The sequence below is a fragment of the Chelmon rostratus genome, chromosome 10 (genome assembly GCF_017976325.1).
Source record: "Chelmon rostratus isolate fCheRos1 chromosome 10, fCheRos1.pri, whole genome shotgun sequence".
Lineage (NCBI taxonomy): Eukaryota > Metazoa > Chordata > Actinopteri > Chaetodontiformes > Chaetodontidae > Chelmon > Chelmon rostratus.
This window is the reverse complement of record NC_055667.1, coordinates 3,560,934-3,583,733: the sequence shown is the minus strand read 5'-3', so window position 1 is coordinate 3,583,733 and position 22,800 is coordinate 3,560,934. Positions and strand designations below refer to the sequence as shown.

The following is a 22,800-nucleotide window of genomic DNA, read 5'->3' as shown; positions in this document are numbered from 1 at the left end:
TGTAACCACTTGAAAGACTATGACATGTTTAGCTTACCTTTTTACCTTTGATTTAAGATCATCATTCCAGCTCTTACTTTATAAACCAGTTCCTCATCTAATCTCGTGTTGTCTTTTCTTCCAGGTCGTGCCCGGCCAAGAGACCCTCCTCCTGCCCAAAGCTACCAGGTCGCTGCGAGGGCCCCAGGATTTGGTGTACTTGTTTAATTAATGGGAGAAAATCTTTCTTAAAATCCAAATAAGTCTTGCAGTCATTGCGCTCCTGCAGAGTTTTCATTTAAAAGACTTTGGTTCATTTATTAAAGGATTTTTCCCTCACTGTAGACTCTATCACCAGGGTGCAAATAGAACTGCGGCGCTGCAGCTGAGGGGGACGGGCTGCTCTGAGTAATTGCCTTCAGTTTGAAGGTATAAAATTCTCTGCCGTAAAGGCTTTCTCTTGGATTACCAGGGCACTGGTGAAGGTCACAGTTCTTTGACTCTCTCTTCGAGGTCTTTGATCCAGTGCCATCTCCCCACTTGCTCTTTTTTTTCCCTCTTTTTTCAATTCTTCCACTCTTGATTTTGAGGTTTTTGTGAGATTAAGTATTAAGCCTGGGACCCCTTCTTCAAGCGTCTTTTCTTTTCCGAGGAATATACTCAAGCCAGAACTTTAACCAAAATAACCTCCTGGTTGGATGCAGTGAAGGAGAGCGGAGGGTCGGGCAGAAAGCAGGAGAGGCGACTGAAGGGCAGATGGCGTCGATGCTCAAAAACACCACCAGCCCCATGAATAAAACATTTGAATAGAGAGGGAGTCGTGACATCTGGCTGGGGAGTGAGTTAGACACTCTCCTCATTCCCCCTCTCTTTCTTTTTCACCCATCCTGTCCACTCCTTCACTCGCCAGCATCCCTGCCCTCTTCACCCCCCCTCCCTCTGTCCATCTCTCACTTTAGCTTCTCTCTTTCCCTCTGTGGACACGGTCGCTCAAACAGACAGAAGCAAGCTTGTGCCTCTGCTTGTTTCTTCTGCTCTTGCTCGGTTTTGTTCCACCTTTGTGTGCCCCCCTCACTCCACCCTACCCACTCCCCCCTCCTGCTCCTTCTCCTCCTCCTCCCCGGTGCGGTGTGTGATGGTGCATCCCCTCCTCTCGGCCCTGGAGACATGCCTGTGCAGGAGATGGCGGTGAGTCCTGTCAAGTCCCTGTACTGGGAGAAGTTCCCCCCCATGTCGCAGCGCCGTGTCTACTGCACCCCCGTCTACCACGAAGGCCTGCTCTATGTGCTGGGAGGCTGCAGCGAGACTGGCATGCCCCTGGACAGCGTTGAGGTCCTGGATGTAGAGAGCCAGACGTGGAGCCAGCTGCCGGCACTTCCCACGGCACGGGCGGGGGCCTCGGCTGTGGCGCTGGGGGGCCAGGTGATGGTGCTTGGGGGCATGAATCAGCAGCAGACCCCGCTCGCCTCCATGGAGATGTACCACCCTGACGAGGGCAAATGGGAGACGAGGGCCAGCCTGGGGCAGCCATCCATGGGAGTCACCACAATGGAGAAAGGTAAGAAAGTGGATCGCATGTTTGTAGCCCTGATTTTCAGATCATATGTGCAACATTGGTGAGAACACAGTGCAGCAACACTCTACTAAAGGTTAGGGCCACTGTTGAGCCAGTCATAGCTATGATCTGGGTCCAACGACTGATCAGACCACGTTGGATCAGATCTGGGTCAGCTGGTCTTGACAGTCAGCAGATAAATCAAGTCAGATCCAATCGCTGCCATTGTTCTATACTATGTCTGATATTTGTGACTGACATCAGTGACATACTGAGCCTATGGAAAGCTTTGACTTACCTGAGGTTAGCTTTGCTTTACAAAGTTCACACTCACATCTAATTCCCTCTGCAGGCTGCATGGTCCTACACGCCTTTCCATCCAGGACTCTCCGCTTTTTGTTCCTCCTGCTTTGGCCTTTTCACCACAAACGTCACTGCGTATAAGCAGCACATGCTGCTGTTTGCTGTTCATGTTTCGCTACAAGAACAAGCAACATTTGCCGTTCTTGTGGGATTTGCATGGTCACCTATCCCCAGAACTCCAGTGGTTACTGAGCAGTGGTCCAGTGTGTTTAGTGTATTTATGCAGTTGTCAGGTCTTCGCTCCTTCCTGACTGTCGGAGACTAAGAAATCTGTGCAAGGTTGTGAATCCAACCTTTATGTGTCCTATGCTGACCAGGCACGGCAGGTCTGTCAAGCTTTGGATTTCTCCACCTGCCAAAGCAGTGCACAACAAGCTGTAGTACGGACGATACTTGGAGAGTGGTGTCTTTTATTTTTGTCTTTAAAATCTTTAAAATAAGCACTAAAATCTAAATCTAAAAATCTTAAAAAAAAAAAATTAACTGCAGTTTGACCCTAGTGCTTCTCCCAAGTTGACGAGTTAGCATGTCGTTAGCTAACAACAGTATTATTCATGGTCACATTAGAAAAAGCCAGATTCAGGATCACTGCCAAAAGTTACATTATCAGAGTTTAATGGAGGGTTAGCTAGCAGCTCTGATCTGCTGGTTGGTGTTTGTGAGGTATGCTCTAGTGTTCTTGCATAATAGTTATCCAGAATGCACATTAGGTGGACGCAGTCTTTGCTTGGCAGTCCACGATGTCAGCTCTGATATAAATTTGTCAGTGTGGGACTCTGCACTCAGCGTGTCTGTTACTTGCATACTGGTATGTTCATAAAACTTTGAAACAGCAGCAGAATCAACACACTCATTCTTTCGAAGCGGCTGAGTTAACTAATTAGCTGTTCATTCTAGGAGATGTCCCTCTAAGTCAGCGACAAAGCTGCTCGCTTGTGATTAAAGCTGAGTAGCGCAGAGATCGATGGCTACTCGTACATGAAGCTGGTGCTTCACTCGGTCTTAGGTTCACTGAATAATGCGGTGAAGCAGTCCCAACACTCGGATGATGTAAATGGTCAGTAGGTTGTGCGTGGGCGTTTTTGTGTGTGCACAAGCCTACTATGATATCTGTGTGTGTGTGTGCGTGCTTCCTCGTGTGCTTTAGCAGAATGTCAAACGTAGCTTGTGTGGAAGAACCAGTCATCATGCAGCCTACCTTCCCGGAGTGAGCATACTGGGCTCAATGCTCACTTCCCAGGTGCATGCAGGCTGTCTGTGGCCGTGCATGTTGGCACAAAGGAAGGGAGAGTCGTGAGAAAGCCGGGAAGAAAGAAGAGTGGGAGGACAGAAACGAGCGAATGAGCTGATCACAGGCCATTATAAGGGAGAAGATATTATGCATATCTGTAGCCAGATTGTCCAGAGAGATTTTGAATATTACATTGATAGAAGACGGAGAGCAGAAAATGAATGGAGAGAGAACAGATGTGAGATTTGTTGAGGTTCTTCTTCCCTGCAGTTTCCTGTGTTTACATCTCGGGCTGCATGCTTACCTTTCAAGACAGAGACAGAGTGAGGGAATGTTTCCATAGGTACACTGTACTGCATACACAGGGTACAAAAAGTTTGATTCTCCCAGCATTTATGGGATGTTTTATTCAACGCATATCGAGTGTTACATGATGCTGGATTAGATGGGTGTTGCGTCAAATTACAGTCAAGGTATGACACTGCAAATCTGTTAAACTGATGGAAATTTTAAAAAGACAACCGTTGATTCGCATTTGCTTGACCCCTCCCCCAAACAATAACTGTCCAGTCATAGCTCAGCAGCTGTAACTAGGCAGGGCAGGCATGTCAAGCTTTGGATCGCTGCACATGTCGAAGCGGCTCTCTGTAGTAAGAGTGATGCTTTGTATATACAGAGTTTAAAGGGCTGAGTCTTGGTGTATTTATCTGCTGTAATGGAAACTAAAAAAATTTAAATATGAAGCCAGCTTGTGCCTTGCCTGGAATCATAATGTTAACATAGCGTTACTTTTGATGCTAAGAGTGGGTCAGTGTCTTTAATACAATGCTAATATATCAGAAATTAGGCAATAAATGTTTCCTCATTCCAAAAATGTAGTCTTATTCATAATTAAAGAACTTTAATCATACTCTTGTTAGCATCGCCTTCGTTGTATTTGTTGTTTACCGTCCCAGGCCTGAAAAAAGAGAGCAGTGCTTTTTGGGAAACCAGCTCTGTGCAGTCTGTGGTGCGTTGTAATGAGCATCGAGATGGGACATGCTTTCACTCCAGAAACTGGTGCAGCAGAAGAGTTCTGCTGCAAAGCCCTGCAGTCACAACACTTCCCCTAAGTGGATGCTGTCACACTCATTGGAGAAAAACTCCCATTAGAGAAATGCTCAACATTAACAGCTCAAACGTGCATGTTTTCATGTTCGCTAAGTGCTGCTGCAGAGATACACCAGAGGGCATTTTTCCTCGTGGCAGCTGCAGCGTGAATGGGAAAATATGTAGCAGATACATTTGAGACAGGCATGGCATATCGTTGAGTGGTAATCATTTGTTTATTCACACTGTTCACAGTGTTCAGTGATTACAGGAGGAAGAGGAGATTTGGTGCAGGAATTCATTAAACTGCGATGCTGCAGACACAGTGTTAATCTATGAGGATTTTGTCTGCTGTTCTACATGCTTAGCTTTATGCCACCAGTTGTTTATTACTACTGGAAGTACAAATGACTTTGTCTGTATTGTGATATTTTGCTGAGCAACATGTCCATGTTCCTCTCTGATGCCCATCTGTGTAGCAAATGACCAACTATATCACCACTGTGTGTGTGTGTGCTGTGTTTATGTGTGTATGCTGTATGTGTGGCACTCTGATTGCTGTATGCTGGTTGATAGTTATTGGCCATAAATGGCTATTAGTGTAAATAATAGGTAGACTTACACAATTGATAGTGGACTTGACAATACATAGATTGAACTGTATGTGGATACATTCTACACTGTTCCCTCTCGTACGCAGAGTTAATGTTACCATCCAGACCAAAGTTCCAGGGTGTGGAGCAATGTTTTTGAGAAACCGTTGTCTGGATAGATATCTGTGTACAGTCACATCTAAGAAAATCTGCCTGCAGCTGAATCACGTGAAACTCCTGCAGATTCTTCTGCCCTGAGGGGATACAGAATTTAGATGAGATTCGGTGTGAGGCTGATGGAGGTGCAGAGCAGCGATGAGAGTGACTGGGCACAGCATATTGTGCAAAGTGGCGCCTTTAGACTCGGTTGCTTCATTTAAATAATAAACCTAAGGCATTCAGGTTAAATGAACTTCAGTATGTCATGGTTCCAGCTGGGGTGTAACAACTCACATAAAAGATGTGATAAACTGTATATTTGTTCACTAACAAGGTAGCACTTATGTTGGTTGCTCCTGTGTATGATTTTACTGAATGTCAATGGATGCAAATTGCACCTATCAATACTTAATGCGTGGACCGGCACCTACACCTACACAATTTATAGATCTGTCAAATTGGATGCTGGAGTTTTCTTATTATGTATGTATTTATTGGATTCTAAATGGATTAACATCCTCATATATTATTATGGGATGTTACATCATTTTTATCTTAAACATTTTCCCAAATGTATTAAAGGAATATTTTTATACAGAATAAAAGGAAAACCCACCCTTGGACCCTCTATTACTGTTACATATCTATCCACTAAAGTTTATATAGGCATATATATTTAAAGATGAATGTGTCCTACTGACTTGGTGATCCTCTACATTTTGGTTAATGGTCCACAGAGAACGAACTGTACCTGCCTTTGTCACTGCTTAACATTTCCTGTTAGTGGCACCATCATGTTGAATTTTCATTTGGCCAGTGTTTTGGTTTATGACATGCAAACGAATGACATTCTCATCAGCCATCATCAGTTCTACTCAGCAAATGCTGGCATGCTAACATGCTAATTTGATATGTACCAGCATTTCAACGCTGTCACTTTGAGCAAGGTAGGGTAGAGCATCATCTGAGCCCGCCGAGGATGGTGCTGCTTGTTTGGGTGGAGACTCTTGTTGATGCTTTGAATGATGTCAACTTTGAATGAATGAGAAATAAAAAGAAGCTCTTTCGAATCATTCTGAACACAAACCACTGAGGCCTAATCCTCAACTATGCAGCAGAAGTAGCGTTTCTTATGTTAATTCTGTTGCATCAGTTGAGTTACAAGTTAACAGTCAGCAAACAGCTTTCCTTTATCAATGTTGTCTGACGTGTTGAATTTCGATACTATTATTATTATTTCTCTGACAGTTCAAGCGTGTCAAGATTATTGGTTTAGCACAGCTGACTAGTTTCATTTTCTGTTAACAAACCAACAAAATAGACTAATTTACTGACAGGGTAAGAGGACATGTGCTAATGCACCTCATTCACTGGAAGTGAGGAACAGCACTGCTACAGACACTTTTAGACATTTCGCATAATTTTTGTCACGTTTACCATTGTTGCAGGGATCCAAAAGGCGTGAAAGGGAGGAGACGTCTGAAAAGATCCTCAGCTAGATTCTAACCAAAGGCGACATGTTTACATGGCGTGTGCGTTAGCTCACTGATCCAGCAGAACACCCACACCCTGAGTCCCCACAGCGTTTACGTCCTCCTACTGGTCCTGCCAAGCTGTCAGGACGAACATGTTTGCATGTGTATGAAGTCAGATTTGCAAATAGCGTTAACTGTGCGGTGAGCCTGGGAATGTTCTAATGTCAGGAATAATCTCCAAATAAAACAAGTAGATCACCATTTTAAAGACCCATTTAAGATGGAAAGTAAAGTGGGACTACAGTCGAAAGTTCAATGTGAGGATGCTCGGAATATCCCAGAATGGAAACAGAGAGAGATGTTGAACTTGAACTGGCCATGAAGAACCAGGGTCATAGCCTGTGGCTGCTACTGCACACAGAACTGTGTGAGACAAACAGCAGCGACGTGAGATAGCCAAGGGTCCCGTGGTTGTCAAAGAGGAGATGCACACAGGGTCTAAAATACAAAGGATATAAAATCAGCATTTTTCGTAACTGCACAGTGGAGGAAGGGAAAAGCCAAGCGGACAGGAATGCTCCACAGCAAACTCCTTTCAACCTCAGGTTGCTGCACTCCTCTTCAACATGTGAAATAGTTCTGTGCCCTGTCTTCCACAAGTCTTGTTACTGAAGGACGTATCAGCCCTAAACCTGTCTTTGCATAAGAGGAGAATATCCTGGTCATGAGACGGAAATCCCCTCATGAACTCGTACGTGAGTGGAAGCTGTTGTTTTATGAAGCCTTAAAAAAGATAAATACATTTTATTGTCCTCAAAGGGGAGCTTTGTGTCCACAGAGTGGGGATTATGTTTTCCAGAACATATGTTGTTTGCTTTGAACAACATACAGCATCAGTGCATTTGTACAGAATCTCGTGCCTTGGCACATAATGTGAGTACATGATATTATAAGGCTTAGCAAATTGTTTTTGTCTCGTTTGTCCTCTGCAGACATGCGGTGGGGGTGTGTGGCACAGTGGGCGGGTAGACCGCTCTTTGATGTCGTGGTACTTCTGTTTCTTCTCCTGCTTTTAAGGCTGTTTGCAGATATTCATTTATGGATGTCCACGTTACTTGTATGAGGGCACCCAGTCACGTTTTTGTAATATTTGTGTACTTTCAGCCAGTTAAATGGGAAAATCTTAAACTTTGACAGGTTTAGAGCAGAAGCTTGTGCATGTGCTATGTAGTGAGGTGGAAAATAATGGGGTGGTGAATTAACATGAGGCACATCTGACTTTCCAGTCGGAGGAGTTTAAGTCCTCCGTTTTTTTATTTTAACACTTTTACACTTCTCAGCTCTATCTTATCTGCTGTTCTTTTCTCTTCCACAATCATAATCAAAGAGGATTGTTGCATATTTATCATGTCACCTAAGCTGTGGTTTGCCATCATTTTTAGAAATAAATACTGATTTGTAATGCAGAAATGGCACAACATGTTCATGCAGTACTGTTGTGTTTCATAAACAGTGCAGAAAAAAATGACTAAAAATACGTGTGTGTGTGTGTGTGTGTGAGCGAGAAAGAGACCAACAGATAGACAGTTCAATGTTACGTTGAGCTGGGTGATGTGTTGGGATGTGCTTTCATCCAACATGCACACATTCTCCACTGATGGCTTTTGATTTTGTGTGCGTGTGCGTGTGTGTGTGTGTGTGTGTGTGTGTGTGTGTGTGTGTGTGTGTGTGTGAATGTGAGTGTGAGTGTGTGTTTGTGTCTTTCAGATGGTGGTCTGATGATTGACATGTCCTTCCCTGCTCAGTAGCCCTAGATACTGTAGGCCTCTCCTCTCCTCTCCTCTGCTTTCCTTTCCTTTCCCTTCCTTTCCTTTCCTCTCCTCTCTTTCTCTCCCCGCCTCTCCTCTCCTCTCCTCTCCCCTCCCCTCCCCTCCCCTCCTCTCCTCTGCTTTCCTCTCCTCTCCTCTCCTCTCCTCTCCTCTCTGCTCTGCTCTGCTCTGCTCTGCTCTCCTCTCCTCTCCTCTCCTCTGCTCTGCTCTCCTCTCCTCTCCTCTCTTGTTCTGTCCTTTCCTTTCCCCATCTCTCCTCTGCTTTTAACTTCTCCTCTCCTCTCCTCCTCCTGCGTGTGCGTGTGTGTGTGTGTGTGTGAATGTGAGTGTGAGTGTGTGTTTGTGTCTTTCAGATGGTGGTCTGATGATTGACATGTCCTTCCCTGCTCAGTAGCCCTAGATACTGTAGGCCTCTCCTCTCCTCTCCTCTGCTTTCCTTTCCTTTCCCTTCCTTTCCTTTCCTCTCCTCTCTTTCTCTCCCCGCCTCTCCTCTCCTCTCCTCTCCTCTCCCCTCCCCTCCCCTCCTCTCCTCTCCTCTCCTCTCCTCTGCTCTGCTCTGCTCTGCTCTGCTCTGCTCTCCTCTCCTCTCCTCCTTCATCCCCTAGCTGTTTTCCTGTCTGCCTCATGACTTTCGCTGCAGTTCAGAGTCGACTGATCAAGCGAGCGTTGCTGTTGCTTGGCAACAAGTGTGTGACTGCCGTGTTTGTTTTTAGACTAATCAGAGGGAGCGAGCAGATTAGTTGTAAATGTCTGTGAGCCACAGACAGATAGACCATGTGTGTACAGTCTTTGTGTATTCCTAAGTAAACAACAGAGTGCACGTATGTCTGTGTGGAGAATTTGGCGCCTGTGGTGCTCTCTTACCCTCCAGTCTTCCCTTTCCGTCCTGTCATCCTTCATTAATCCCATATACTGCTGTATATCACAGAACCCCCATCCCTCTGCTCGAATGTTGACCCGCTGTTTGTTTTGTCTCTCCTTTTTCACCTCTTAACTTGGCTCATGGATCAGCTCACACCTCAGCTAACCGTGAAACACGCATCTTTTTCCTCTGGCTTCGCTCAGTTTGCACAGGGACATGAAACACTGTGTGTAATACATTCAGTCACCCCCGCTCTACTGGAACATCTAGCTTTTAGTCCTCTTTATGTGTTAGAGGAGGCACTTTTTAATTGCTGCTGTGGCATGACTCAAGTGTCATACTCCGACTGCGCTGATGAGTATAATTTCCGTCTTCCCTCAGTCTGTGATTAACGAGCGCTGCCCTCTCCTCAGTCAGCAGTCACTGTCTGCCTGTCAGCTGGCATGCACGCCGCCTGACTGAGAAATAACTTTCCCTCAGGGCTGTCGAGCTCCTGAAAGATATAAGGTATGTTTCAAGGATGGAGATAAAGGCACGGTGTAATGGCTTTAAAGTGGTGGAGGAGAATGTTCTTTTGGGAAAAGAAAAGGTATGAAGTCAGTAACAAACAAAACCCTAGGAAAGACTCCACTCTCTCCTCTTGTGAGAGAGAAAAAGCTTTGAAGGCGGCTGTACTACAAAATTTGGCTTATTAGCACAGCACAGTTGTCACCTCCAGTTCATGGCTTCTAAATGAATATGTACGTATGTTTCTGCTTTCTTTGTGCTTCAGAACTTCCTGTAGCGACTCATAGCACTTTTTTCTTGAACAACCTGCGATGACCTGGTTTCTGGTCTCCTGGATCTTCAAAATGCATCATGCAAGAGCCTGCTGCACTTCATTCTGCTACCAGCAGGGCGCTGTAATGTCCTCTGCCGTGTCACAGTATGCTGCGTTTTGGGTCAGTTCTGTCTAGCGATGGATTTGTGTTGCAAGAACTAGCTTGGAAATATGGAAGGAAGTGAAGTCTGACTGCTTTAAGCATGTGTTGTAGTTAATAGTTCATCAAAACAGTAAATATCTTCAGGTGTGGTTGTACCCATTAAAATAACAAACCGACTAGCAGGAGGAGGGTGAGGAGAAGTCTAACAGGCCTTTAAGGGCTTGCAGCTTTCTTGCATCAACACTGATGCAAATCCAGACTCTGTCTCTACATCTCTGTGTTAACAAGGTGAAGAAGTGCTAGAGGACACAGCAGGACACAGAAAGACTCCTCAGCAGTTTCTGTGTGTCTTTATCAGCGGTTTCTGTGAATCAAACAGCTCTTGCAAGGGAAGCTCCGCTAGCTATTGTGCAAGGTTATCTCACAAGTTTCCGAACAGGTTTCAGTGCGTCTCCTCAAAGGTTTTTGGTAGCAGCTGGTTACAGAGCTGGAGTTTGCTCCCGGACCTGTTCCACTGATCACTTCCTTCGCCTTTGTGCTTTTAAAATGTTTGTTGCTGTGTTATGAGCCCTTTTCATGCATTCTGCGAGGAGCCACAGCTATGTAGCTGTTTATATGCTGTTTTTATGCTTTCTTTAAGGAAAGAAATGTGACTTTTTCCCCCCTCCTCTAAAGAACAGAGCAGAAGCATGCAGCAAACAGGATGCTGAGGTCCACCATATGATTAATTGTCAGTTCACTTTGTGGTTAATTTCTTCAAACCTTATGACCATGAAAATACTCTGCAGCAGCATTTGTTCATGGACAACATATAGATCCAAAGATATGCTGTAGGAATGTCAGTGAATAATCAATTATTGGTTAACTGCCATCAATAATGTAATAGGTGGAAAACCAACAATGTAGGAGATGAGGAATGTGTGGTGTGAAAATGATCTGTGGTTTTGGTGTTGTGCTGTGTTGGGTCAGGACACATGGAATACGGAACTATCTCTCCTACTAGATGAAAAATATTGTCTGGCTTAGGTAGCCATCCAGAGGCAGCTAAGGTGCTGATGCTGGGAAAAGCACCACTTCTCAATAACACCAAAACAGTCGTGAGTCATGAAAGTCATGAACTTTCTGACAAAGATTCACATAAGAATCACAATTCTAATCTTCTTTGATTGTGAATCGATTCACAGATTTCATTCAGTTTTTGAACATTATGTTAACAGAATGAAAAAGGCAGATCTCAACCGATCTTATCTAGCAGAAGACACGTGCTTTGATGCATTTTGGATATAATAACTTGAGAATTAGATTTGCAAGACAAATGTGAACAATTGTTAAAATACTATTACCCACAGACTTACGGCAGCAAAGCGGAGAACTGTAAAATGAGTCGATCAACCCACACTTCACAAAACTGATTTATTTCAGTACAGGAATCTAATATTATATAACGTAACATTCAACAGCTCAATGTTTTTTCATTAAACATAATTCCAATTCACATGAACTTGAGACCAGACACAGGAGAAAGCCTTGAACACTGTAAGAAAAAGCACTAACCAGCTGATGTCACGGATCACTCCTCCTCTGTGTGTTCATTACAATCAGCCGGCTGAGGGCATGTTGGTAGGTCAGTTATTCCACTCATTGGAAAAGGGGACCCACCTTTAAGTAGTAGCAGCCCAAGAGCTAATAGTCCAAGAGCCAAGGACATCTTGAAAAGAGCTCCAGAAACTTTTTGGTGCCATGTTTGGAGGAGAAATGGTTCTGCATATGACCCTAAACATAGCATCTCTACAGTTCGGAGGTCGAAGCATCATGGTGACGGGCTGGTTCCCTTCTCATGGCACCATGTGCTAGGAACCAGTCAATTGCCAGACTTAAACCCAACATTTGTGGAAGGAACTGAAGATCAAGATTCACCAGCGGGCCCCCCAGAATCTTCCCACCTTCTTTGTACAGGAAGCATCACTGCAAATAATGGCTTCCCCACCAAGTATTAAATACATTTCAGTTAGCATGCTCGATACTTTTTCCTGCTTCACTCCACTTCATTGCTCATAACTTTTTTTATGGACTGGAATGTTATGATTTCTTAGTTTTATCGGCTTGATACCAATGTCTGGTCTCAGCTTCATGTGATCAGCTGTACTGGAAATATATTTAATGAAAGAAGTGGCCGGAACATGCTTACAAACCAGTTTATTACATACATACACACACCTACACGCACACACACTCACCAGCGCCGTTTAAATGTGATAAAACCACCAGTCCTTGTTGAGGATGTTTGGTGAGGGGTTTTTGATCTCATTTTCTGATCCTCTGCCTGTGTTGCTGCTGATGACCAACAGATCTCAGAGTTGCAAGTGCACACACACACACACACACACACACACACACACACACTTGGGAGCATATCGGCCATTTCTGCGATGTTTCCCACTTTAGCTTTAAATGAGTCGGCTGAGGTTCACCGCAGAGGCTAATTATATGTGTGTGTGTGTGTGTATTTTGTGTGTGTGTCTGCATTTGTGCTTTTTGTGTTTTGTGTGTGTGTCTGTCTGTGTACCTTCTCCCTTTTGTGGTTACATATTCTGTTTTTCTTCATTAAAAATGATGTCTGTGTTTCCAACACACACCCGCACACACACACACACACACAAACACACACACTACCATTCAGACTGTGCTGAGACGCTCATTGAATGGTGGTCTGAGCAGCTTGTTCACATCATGTACCGCAGCATTAAAAACTCAAAATGAGCCGGTCTTTTTTAAGCCATGACTGTTGTGCAGACTTTTCGTGCAACCTTTGAAGATTGTTCTTCTTTTTAAAAGTATTTTTGGTCTGAGAGGCTTATCTTCATGAAAGCAGAAAAGGCGGAGATAATGACATCAAAGTGACATTTGGCATTCATACTTGGTCTATTTTACTTGGGAAGCGTTTCCTTTCAGTGTGCTGAACTTTAAAAATAGGGTTGTGTTTGGAACAAAGCTTCAAACCTCTTGCGTGCCCCTCAGTGAAGCCCTGCGCCCGCAGCACTAAGTGCAGCGGATTCTCCTGATGGCGGGGCCCGGCCGAGCTGACCTTCAGGTGTTCTGCTGAGGGACACAAGCTGTACTTTCAGCACCTTCATGTCTCAGCCAATACTGTATCACCTATTATGAGAGCCAAGCAGATGAAAGAAACATCAGCGCTTAGACTCATTATTCCACATCGTCACACTCATACAGTACATACAAATAAAACACCTTACTCAGTTTCTTTACAGAGTTTTGGTCTTGTGTGATCATTAGCTTATGGTGGCAAATATTGCCAATATTTATATAGCTATTGCTATATATGTTGCCTACATTATGATGCTTCTCTACTTGGCTCCTTTTACTCTACATTTTATTTTTCCCTTAATCATCACTTGTGGATACAGCAGCTTTTGTTTGGCAGGAAATGTGCTTAGTTTTGCTTTAAGGGAATAATTCAACATGCTAGCAACTGTATGCTAAATATTCTATTTGCTCTCTTTCCAACAGTGAGATTAGAAGACTGACATAAATGTTCCGCCAATCATTAAAGCATGACGATGTATCTTTAGCTGAACAGTGGCCACCGTGACCACAAATGAAGATATACACAGTGAATATGTAGTTTACACTAGCACACATAGGGAGTCATAAAGTCTTCATGCTACGCTCAGCTAAACTCATCCTGAATCTACCTCTTTACTCTCTCTTTGAAAAAAGGTAACCCCTTTAAAAACTGAGACAGTCATTACTAATGTACTTTGCATTTTTGCGTCCGTTTGTATTGTTCCATTGATAGTAGAGGGTGACACAGGACATCAGCCAGCCACCAGAGCAGACAAGAGAATAAAAAAGAATTAAAAAAGACAACATGTTCAAAACTAAAGAAAATAGTACTGCTCACCCGGCTGCAAAATGATCTAACTCTCCAACTGATGGCTCACTAAATTTTATTGATAATGACCCCAAAAACATGCTGTGAACACAGTGAGAACTGTAAGAGCTTATTACAAAATTTTATCATCCTTTAATATCCTGAATGAATATCACCATAGACCTATGAAAGTCTAGTAATGTTCAACACCAACTTCAAAATTGTGTAGACAGAAAATGAATTAATATCATTATTTATACAATCATAAAAAAACGCTGTTTATTTTGACATGAGAGGTGAGCATATTTACCTTAAAATGGAATGATTAGTCAACTACAATCAGCATAAACACAACATCTTAATCTGTCCCAGGTTATGCGTGCTTTGCCCCACATCCTGCAGACACTGTGATACACTCTGTACAGCATTTCATCAGACTGCATGAAGCAAAGCCAAGGAATGCTAATGGCTTGTTAACATGGCTGGAATTATGCTACATGGAGCCAACACAGCATCCTTGATAGCGTCCACACACTCAATCACGCTCCAACTAAGTAAAACTACGAAAGGACTTTACAGAGTCACAGTCACAATCAGAAATGAAATATTAAAGAACCTTGTGTCTTTACCAGCCAGGTACTACAAAAAGCATGACCCCCTTCTTCACTTTAAAAGACACACCTGTCGTTTTACTGTGCACCTTTTTCTTCTACCGGCATTACTCTTTCAAAATAAAAGCTCCAGCCTGTATAAGGTTTTTCAAATGTTTAACACAGCCTTTGGAAATACTTAAAACACGAATTAGCATGAAAACAGATTATTTACATAATTTGCAAATAGTATCTATTAATACAACAACATATAATGTTATTATTCCGTTCATGTGATGGATTGTGAAGCTGGTTCCCATCCCACAGTCATCCCGAACCAGCCTCGAATCCATAGCTTGCCAAATGTAGACTTTATATGATATTTAACACTTCTGATATGTTTGATAGCAGGAAATTCATGAGCAATTACAAACATTAATAGTAAACCCAAGTTTTGGGATGAGCCCCTCAGAAAATGTCTTGTCCGAAGCAGTCGTTCTAGACTCATCATTCTAAATGAAGCTCAGGGAGAAATCCACTATAATAATAAACTTTAGGTGAACAGTGCTTTTCTTAACAAAGGTACAACTGCTTTAAAAAATACAAAATAAAACCAGATAAGGCAGATACAATGGGAAAAAGACCAAGGGCATGAGCACAGCAGAGACTTGGTGAGTCAGTGTTCAGCAGGCAGAGACTTCCAAACTGTGTTGGCTCTAACAGCAAAAGTCCGATCACCCTTACTCACCAGCTGTGACCTGGGAGCAACCAGCAGGGCTCCATCCATGGATCTAAATGGTTGAGAGGGCACATCATAAAATCAATTTGAAATCTAACACGGGCCTATGAAGGACGGCAGGACCAGCGGTGACGTGATCATGCCCCCTTTGTTCCAGGAATCAAGAGGCAGAGATACGACAAGCCTCCACAGACCAGAGTGCAGTACAGCCACAAGACATGTTGAGCTTTTTCTCAACTGGAAAAACACCCTGACTCTGATCAGTATAAGTACCATGCTGCCTTCTCCACCTGCACATACTGACTGCAAAGTATTCAACAAGGTCCTTCTTCTGCCAAAACACATTCAGGAAATATAAGAATCTCAAAGTGGAGGTAGATAAGAGAGCAAAAGTGGGCACAGCAAAATAAAAAAAAAAAAAACGCTTGTTGGGAGAAAATAACTCCTGTAAGTGCACTGAACATCACAGACTGATGATATATAACAGCTTGAGACTATCTGAGAGTGCTGATGTCCTTCAAGAGGAAATAAGTGGAGCGCCTTCACAGTGAAATCACTCTGATCATAGTCCCTGTGCCACTGTGACCCAGCAGCTCTATGAGTCTACCCTTCAGGCGCTTTGGCCGAAGACTGAGGTGCTGACTCTTTAAAGCCAGGATTACTTATGCTGGAAGCCTGGTGTCTGATGATACTCTCTCCATTTACTGTAGGCTCTAGTGGCAGCGCCTCATCCTCTCAGCAAAAGCGTGTTACCAGGGGAAGCCTGGAGCCCTGCTGAGGCTTTCATTAAAAGCTCAGAGAGAGGATGATTACAGAGGAAAACCTACACAAACAAGAACTGGCTGCCTGACAGCGTCAAGTCTGGCGGCATAAAACAACAGCACTCGCTGGTGTTTCTTGTTCTGGATGAGGCACTGTGCTCTGTGAGGGATGCAGGGAAATGGAGCTGGAGGACAGTGAACCAGAGGAATGAGATGCAAAGTAAAAACATGAGAAACATGGAGAATCAAAAGTTTCAACATTTTGACTCGGAACAGTTTTTGATTCAGTTCGCAAATAAGATGTTTCTTACCAATCGTACAGCAGTCTTTTAGGAGCAGACGGTCCGTTTCCCAGAGGAGGCAGGGGGTTAGCTGAACACATTACATGCCATTGTTTTGACATCAGAAGTCAGGTGGGTGGGAGAGATGAGCGCTCCCACTGAGGGAAATTTCATTTCAGCACAGACAGCAACAGTCGAACAGCCACAGGATGTGGACTGTATCTTTTGAGAAAAGGAGAAACACATTATTCCTCTTCCAAATTATGTAAAGTGTAATTCATAAGCACTTAATAGCACCTTTGCTCAATTGAATACAATGATTGTTTTTTTCTGCTCTAGAGGCTGTAGCTCTTCTCTACTTGTGCTACTGTACCATTGTGATAGCCAGCATTACATGCTTTAAATGTGAAGAGCTGTTTATAAATGACAAGACGTTGCTAGTGTTAAACCACAAAACCAAAAATATCACTATCACCTGAACCATCCAATAAAACACACAAGAACGCAAGCAGCAGCAATTAGAGCCACGTCCTGGAACAAGCAGCAGGGCACTCTGGGAAAGAGCCCAGCAGGCGAGACTTCAGTCCACTGGCTGAACGGGTGAAATGCGTGATTTACATGAGACACACGCGAGCCAGAAACCCTACAGGAGGAATTTTACAGAATATAGTAGACAGACGAATGTGAAAAGCACCACCAAGTTGATATGCACACAGTAAATTACTCTTCAGCCAAAATCACAAAGGGCTGCAACAGGAAGTAACCAAAATAACACCAAAACACACCTCCTAACAGCAATATTCCTGCTGTCCTGGACAGAAGTGGATGAAGATATACAGAGAGACATCGTCCTGTAGCTGAGAGGCCCCAGAAAGAAGAAAGATTATTTGTATTTAAAAGTTAAGGAGAGCTGCTGAGGGAGCGCTGAGGGAGCACCTTGCTCGTTTTTGAAGACCGTCTGCCCTGACAGGCCGATTTTGCTGCAGGCAAAGATTTTCTCCCCAGCATCACCTCAGCAGACACCGAGCCAGCACAAACACACTGTAGCATTACACTCCCCCGTCACTCTCTGCCTCCCTGTCTGACCTCGCCCTTTGATACACGGGCTACAAGAGGGCAGGCTGCAGAACTCTTATGTTAGGATTTTCATAACCTCAGGTGTGCATTAGTTTGTGTGTAATGGGACAAACAGACATAGGCTAATTCAGTGTAGAAATCACAGTGTTTGCAGTTTTGATGTAGTGGCCACAGTGGCACTTTCTGTCTAGTGTTCACTGCTATCAGCAGGCTAATTGAGTGATACAGAGCACCTAATGGAACATTACATTAGCATATCCTCTTTCATTTGATTTGCTTTGGCTCACTGGCTGCTTTTATCCCAGACAGACACGCTGCTGGAAATCTGCACGACGTGCACGACATGAAGACTCCTCTCCGTTCCGTCGTGTGATGCCAGTCATTGTGCGCAGCTTTTACTCTGCGGTCATCCTGCAGAGACGATGATGCTGTAGAAATGTGAGAGTTCAGCTTCACCCCACTGGCAGATGAAAATCACAAAGCAGCTGTGGCCATCATGCTGTTTTAAGGAGGGGAAGTTGAAGACTTTCAAAAAGTCAATTCTGACCCAAACCAGACAAAATTTGCTTTGTTTAAAAAACCACTCTGTACACTTGATGCAGAACGGGGTCTGCAGGCGTGCTCTGCAGGGGCTCTGTACACTCTATTATTGTGTGCTGTCATTAATTAAATCATTGGAAGTCATATAACCCACACAGGGTTGGACTCATAAACTCAGGTCATGTCGTCAGTTAAACAAAAGATACAAAGACAAATGATCATCTTCGTCTAAGAATGACACTGAAAATAACTGATGTCCTGAGTTGATCCACTCGATCAAAATGCAGCCATTTCTGATTAATAGGCATTGGCTCTGTTTGACGCCGACAGCTGTTAAAATAGCCCCGCTGGGCTCTGTTAAACCTCCCACACAGTGACTGGTGGAGCACGTAATATATAAAAACAGCAGCTCAGTATTTTGTTCCAGTAATGTTGAGGTTGAGGAGAGCCTGTCTGTCCGGCAGATTCACACTGACACTCCTATAAATAGTATCCAGCATATTTCACTCGTTTCCACAGTCTGTGCAGTGAAGAAGAGTTCCAGTCAGAAAATAGTCTTAAAATTAATATTGCATTTCTAAATGTGATCAGGACATCCAAGAACGAAAGTGTGATGCTGATGTGATGTGGAGGCATCGGACACCTGGAGAAGGTTAGAATCATCATCGATGTTAACAACCAGGGGTATGAGGTTGTATGTACGGTATCATCTGGGATGAGTGTGCATAGAAAGGTAATGATGCATGTATGGTACATAATAGTGATGACACAGACAAGAAGTAAGATAAAGTTGAAAAAGTTACATTTTTTTTTGCCGGAAAATATCACAATGAAGAAGATCAAATCCCTCCAAATAATCAAGAAACAGTTCTGGCTAAGAGTCAAATGAAGGGTCAACTATGAAGACAGGAGTGTTATGTTGACCAAAGACCAGTGAGGAGTTAGGGGTCGACAGGCAGAACTATACTGGACGGTAGCTTCTTCTATCACAGCTATCTAAACTCGTCCCTGTCAGGTTACAGTGTGTACAGTAATGTGATTATAGTCATGGAAGAAGAGCTGATGGATCAACCATGAGTCACTGTTTTTGGTGAAATGCTATGGTTTATGAGCGGCAAGCATTGGTCTTCATTGGACATCTGCCCAGTACAGCCATGCAGTTTTAGCTTCAAGATCACCTTAACAGTAGATCCACCAGGCCTCTCATGAGGGCGCAGAGCAGCTCATGGATCAAAGAACAGCCTTATGGAGACATTCCACACATCTCTGCTATTGTGACTAATGCAGAGAAAGCTTCGCTGGACGCTGCTATCACGCCGAATTCCAGATCATAACAGTAATAATAACTGCCGTAAGCGCTGGAAACTGTTATGTCCTGTCGTGTCTGTTGAGGTGTTTGTTTCACTGGCGTCATGTTTTGTCTAGCACTTCCTGTTTTATTGTGAAAACTCTCCTCTCCTTTTCAGACCCTTGACTTCCTGGTGTCCTTCTCGTATGTCTGATTGTTTCCACCTGTTCATTGTTACCTCATGTTTATATAGTGAGTCGTTGTTTTCTGAGTTTTTTTTTTCAGAAAAGAAAAATATAACAAAAGCATCTTTTGTTCATTTTTTGTAATTTGAAGAGACTTTTGTTATTAAAGACCAGCCTTGAGCCTTTTTTGTTCCTATCCTGGTGTTCAGTCGTGCATTTGAGTCCAGAACCTTGTGCCTGAGTGCGTGTGATAGAAACTTTTTCAGCCAACTACTTTCTTACTATTTCAAGTCACGTCACTGAATAATGAATAAGTGGAAAACAATCGTTCATACAATACTATTCTGCTGACTTCTGTACCATAATTATAGACATTCTTCATGCACACACACACACACAATCACACCTGGGATTTATTTGCCAAACTCTACTTCTGGTGGCCACTAAACAGCTTGACTGGAGCAGAGTGTTCCAGAGGGGCAGCATGACATTAGCAGCTGAAGGAGAGCTCACACTTGGAAATATGTAGCTATAAAGGATATTAATTGAAGAGAGAGCAAGATGAGGGGAACCAGAGGGTAATAATGAGGAAGCTACAGGTTTGGTAGAGGTCACACCCAAATAAATGTACACATATAATATATACATCACCCCGAACATGCTGTCTGTGTTGTTGACAAAATCCTTTTATTAGTTAGGGTTTAATTTCCTTAATGTTAAAGGTGTGCAGGATTTAGTGGCATCTAGAGGTAAGGTTGGAGATTGCAACCAACTGAATAATCCTTGCCCCACCCTCCCCATCGGTGGCTGCTAAAAATACGAAAAGGAGCTCTCTAGAACCAGTGTTGTTGTCCATTTCTGGCAATAGATCCCTTTAAATCTGCCATACTGAGCTCAAAAGAAGTGAACTAACTGCCTTTGGTTGCTATAGAAAGTAAAAATGATGGTAAGAGAGAAGGATAACATAAGGAAGGTGGGAGAGGTGGGTGTAGATGAGTAGAGGAGCGCAGGAATAAAGACACTGTCATTCGAAGCATATTAAGAGAGTTGGAGGGCAGGGGGGGTTAAAGACTGACACCACCAGATTGACATCAACCTACATTAACATCCAGTGAGTCAGTGACCCACACTCAGAGATTGATCCCACAGTTGTTCAGGTGTAAATAGAGATTGATTTGCCTCCTTGTTCATGCACCATTAGATATTATGGTGGGGGTCAGCAAGGTCGTGGGTCAAATACATGCACGGCGGCTCCCCTGACACATGGCCATGAATGTTTTAGTGTTTTATTGAAGTGTTTTCCTCAGGAGTACTTTTGCAGGCTTATCTTCTTTCATCTCTGGTCTTTTTTTGCTGCTGTTATGCTGGCAGGTCTAAAATTTGAATTGCCTAATTACTATTAACTACTTTCGTGTTACTTATGTGTTTCCTTGTGTCTTCAAGTCTTTTGTTGTGTTTTGAGAGTTATTTTTGGTAATTGGATCAATCATTACTAATGGTCTGTGCACAGCTAGAAGGAGGTGAATTCTCCAGTTCTCACAGCAGCTGTGACTGAACCCTGTAAAGCAAACGCTGTGTCCACCTCTGTTCAGCCATCTTTAATCGTCTGAGGGATTTCCTCTCTGTCACCTCTCTCAAATCAACTCTAATCAGTTTTCTACTGCATTTAGTCTCTTCCTCCATGATATGGCTCTCTTTCCTCTTCTCTCTTTCCCATTTTCCTCAGTGATTACACATTCCCACTTTTATTATTGCTCATCTCTTGTGCCTGCTTCTGGCCAGTGCTCTCTCTCCATTTGCACTCCCTGCATAATAATACATGTGAGCTGGATAATAGAGCATTAGTGTTGTCTTGATGACACTGAATATGGATGAGAGTCTCGTTCGTTGCTCGGGGCAGGAAGGGGGACAGATAATGATGATTACATTGAGAATGATGAACACTGGTCTGAGAATAAACCCTAATTTAATACAACCTGGTTCAAGGTCTGTACATTAGCTATGGTCACAACAACAACAAATAACAGTTTCTTTAACCGCAGTGTAACAGTTCAGATTCAATAGGAGCTGCTCTGGGAACAGAATAAGCAAAGCTGCTTTTATTCAGGACATGCAGTGGAGAAAAAAATGGGATGTAATCGTAGAAAATTAATGTCAGTGCCTGTGGAGATTGTTTACTTTCTCAAAGCATTGACTCCCTGTAATGGACAACCTAGAACAAACAACAGTCTACCCCTTCAGGGTGAAATGAAACTTCATTGATCCATTTGGAGAAAATGAAGCATTATATGAGCACAAGTCCAAAATAGGGTTAACTATAAAAATGAGGATTTGAAAAAAGAAAACAGCAGTAGTAGATTTCTAAACATGCACATACCATCCTCAAGTCCCTTAACAACAATGTATGAGTAGGAACATGGGCCTAAATACCCAACATGGCCTAAAGTGTGTGGACACCCAAGCCTCACACTCACCTGAGCTACAGTGGAAGTTGGAGCTTAGGTTGAAGTCTTTCAAACTCATTTCTCTCTACACATCTCATATTAACAAACTGTAGTTGTGGAAAGTGAGTTTTGTGCAAAGCAGAAGAAATTTTTCCAACTAATGTTTTAAGACAAATTATTTCACTTCAAATGCACAATTATGTGCACTAATCCATTTTTCCTCTGATCATGCTCAGGGCACGAAGCTCTAGTGCTGTTATCAGAAGGTTACCGTTGTACTGCTGTTTTCCAGGTTCACAAGAGTATAAACATAGGGAATCTGAGAAATTCTTGTCATTTCACTGCTCCCTGATTGATTAGCAGCTGAAAAGACAGCGAAAAGTGAAAATCTGACATATTTTAACATATTCGATAACCCTGAAATATGTCTGCTGTCTTTTCAGCTGCTGATCAATCAGGAAGCAGTGAAATGATAACGACTTGCAATTTGGAACACGGTAGAATGACATTATCCTTTTGATTACAGCATTTCAGCTTTCCACCCTGAGTGAAAGTGGCCTATTGGACGTGTACCTGTAGAAGTATTCTAAGGCCTACCTTCAAACTCAGTGCCTCTTTGCTTGACATCATGAAAAATCAAAGCAAATCAGCCAAGAAAAATATAAATGAAAACATTTATGGGTCTTGTTCGTTCTTGGGAGCAACTTCCAAATGCCTGAAGGTGCCTCATTCATCTGTACAAACAATAATACGCAGCTGTAAACTCCACGGCACCACACAGCCATCATACCGCTCAGGAGGAAGACATGTTCGCTCTCCTAGAGATCCCAGAATCCCAGCAGGCACAGAAGCATCTATATCTGTCACAGTAAAACAAGTCCTACATTGACGTAACATTAAAGGTCGCTCAGCAAGGAAGAAGCCTCATCTCCACAAGAATTTTAC

The 22,800-nt window shown here is 43.2% G+C and overlaps 1 protein-coding gene across 1 annotated transcript in view; it reads left to right on the top strand.

Moving 5' to 3' along the window:
• The first annotated feature begins 1,067 nt into the window (after positions 1 to 1,067).
• The window catches only part of LOC121613266 (kelch domain-containing protein 8B-like), a 124,467-nt gene continuing 102,734 nt past the window's right edge, over positions 1,068 to 22,800 (top strand). The window contains exon 1 of the mRNA XM_041946594.1: positions 1,068 to 1,537. Within this exon, the coding sequence (XP_041802528.1) occupies positions 1,147 to 1,537 (391 nt within the window). The 5' untranslated portion in view covers positions 1,068 to 1,146. The remainder of the gene's footprint in view (positions 1,538 to 22,800) is intronic.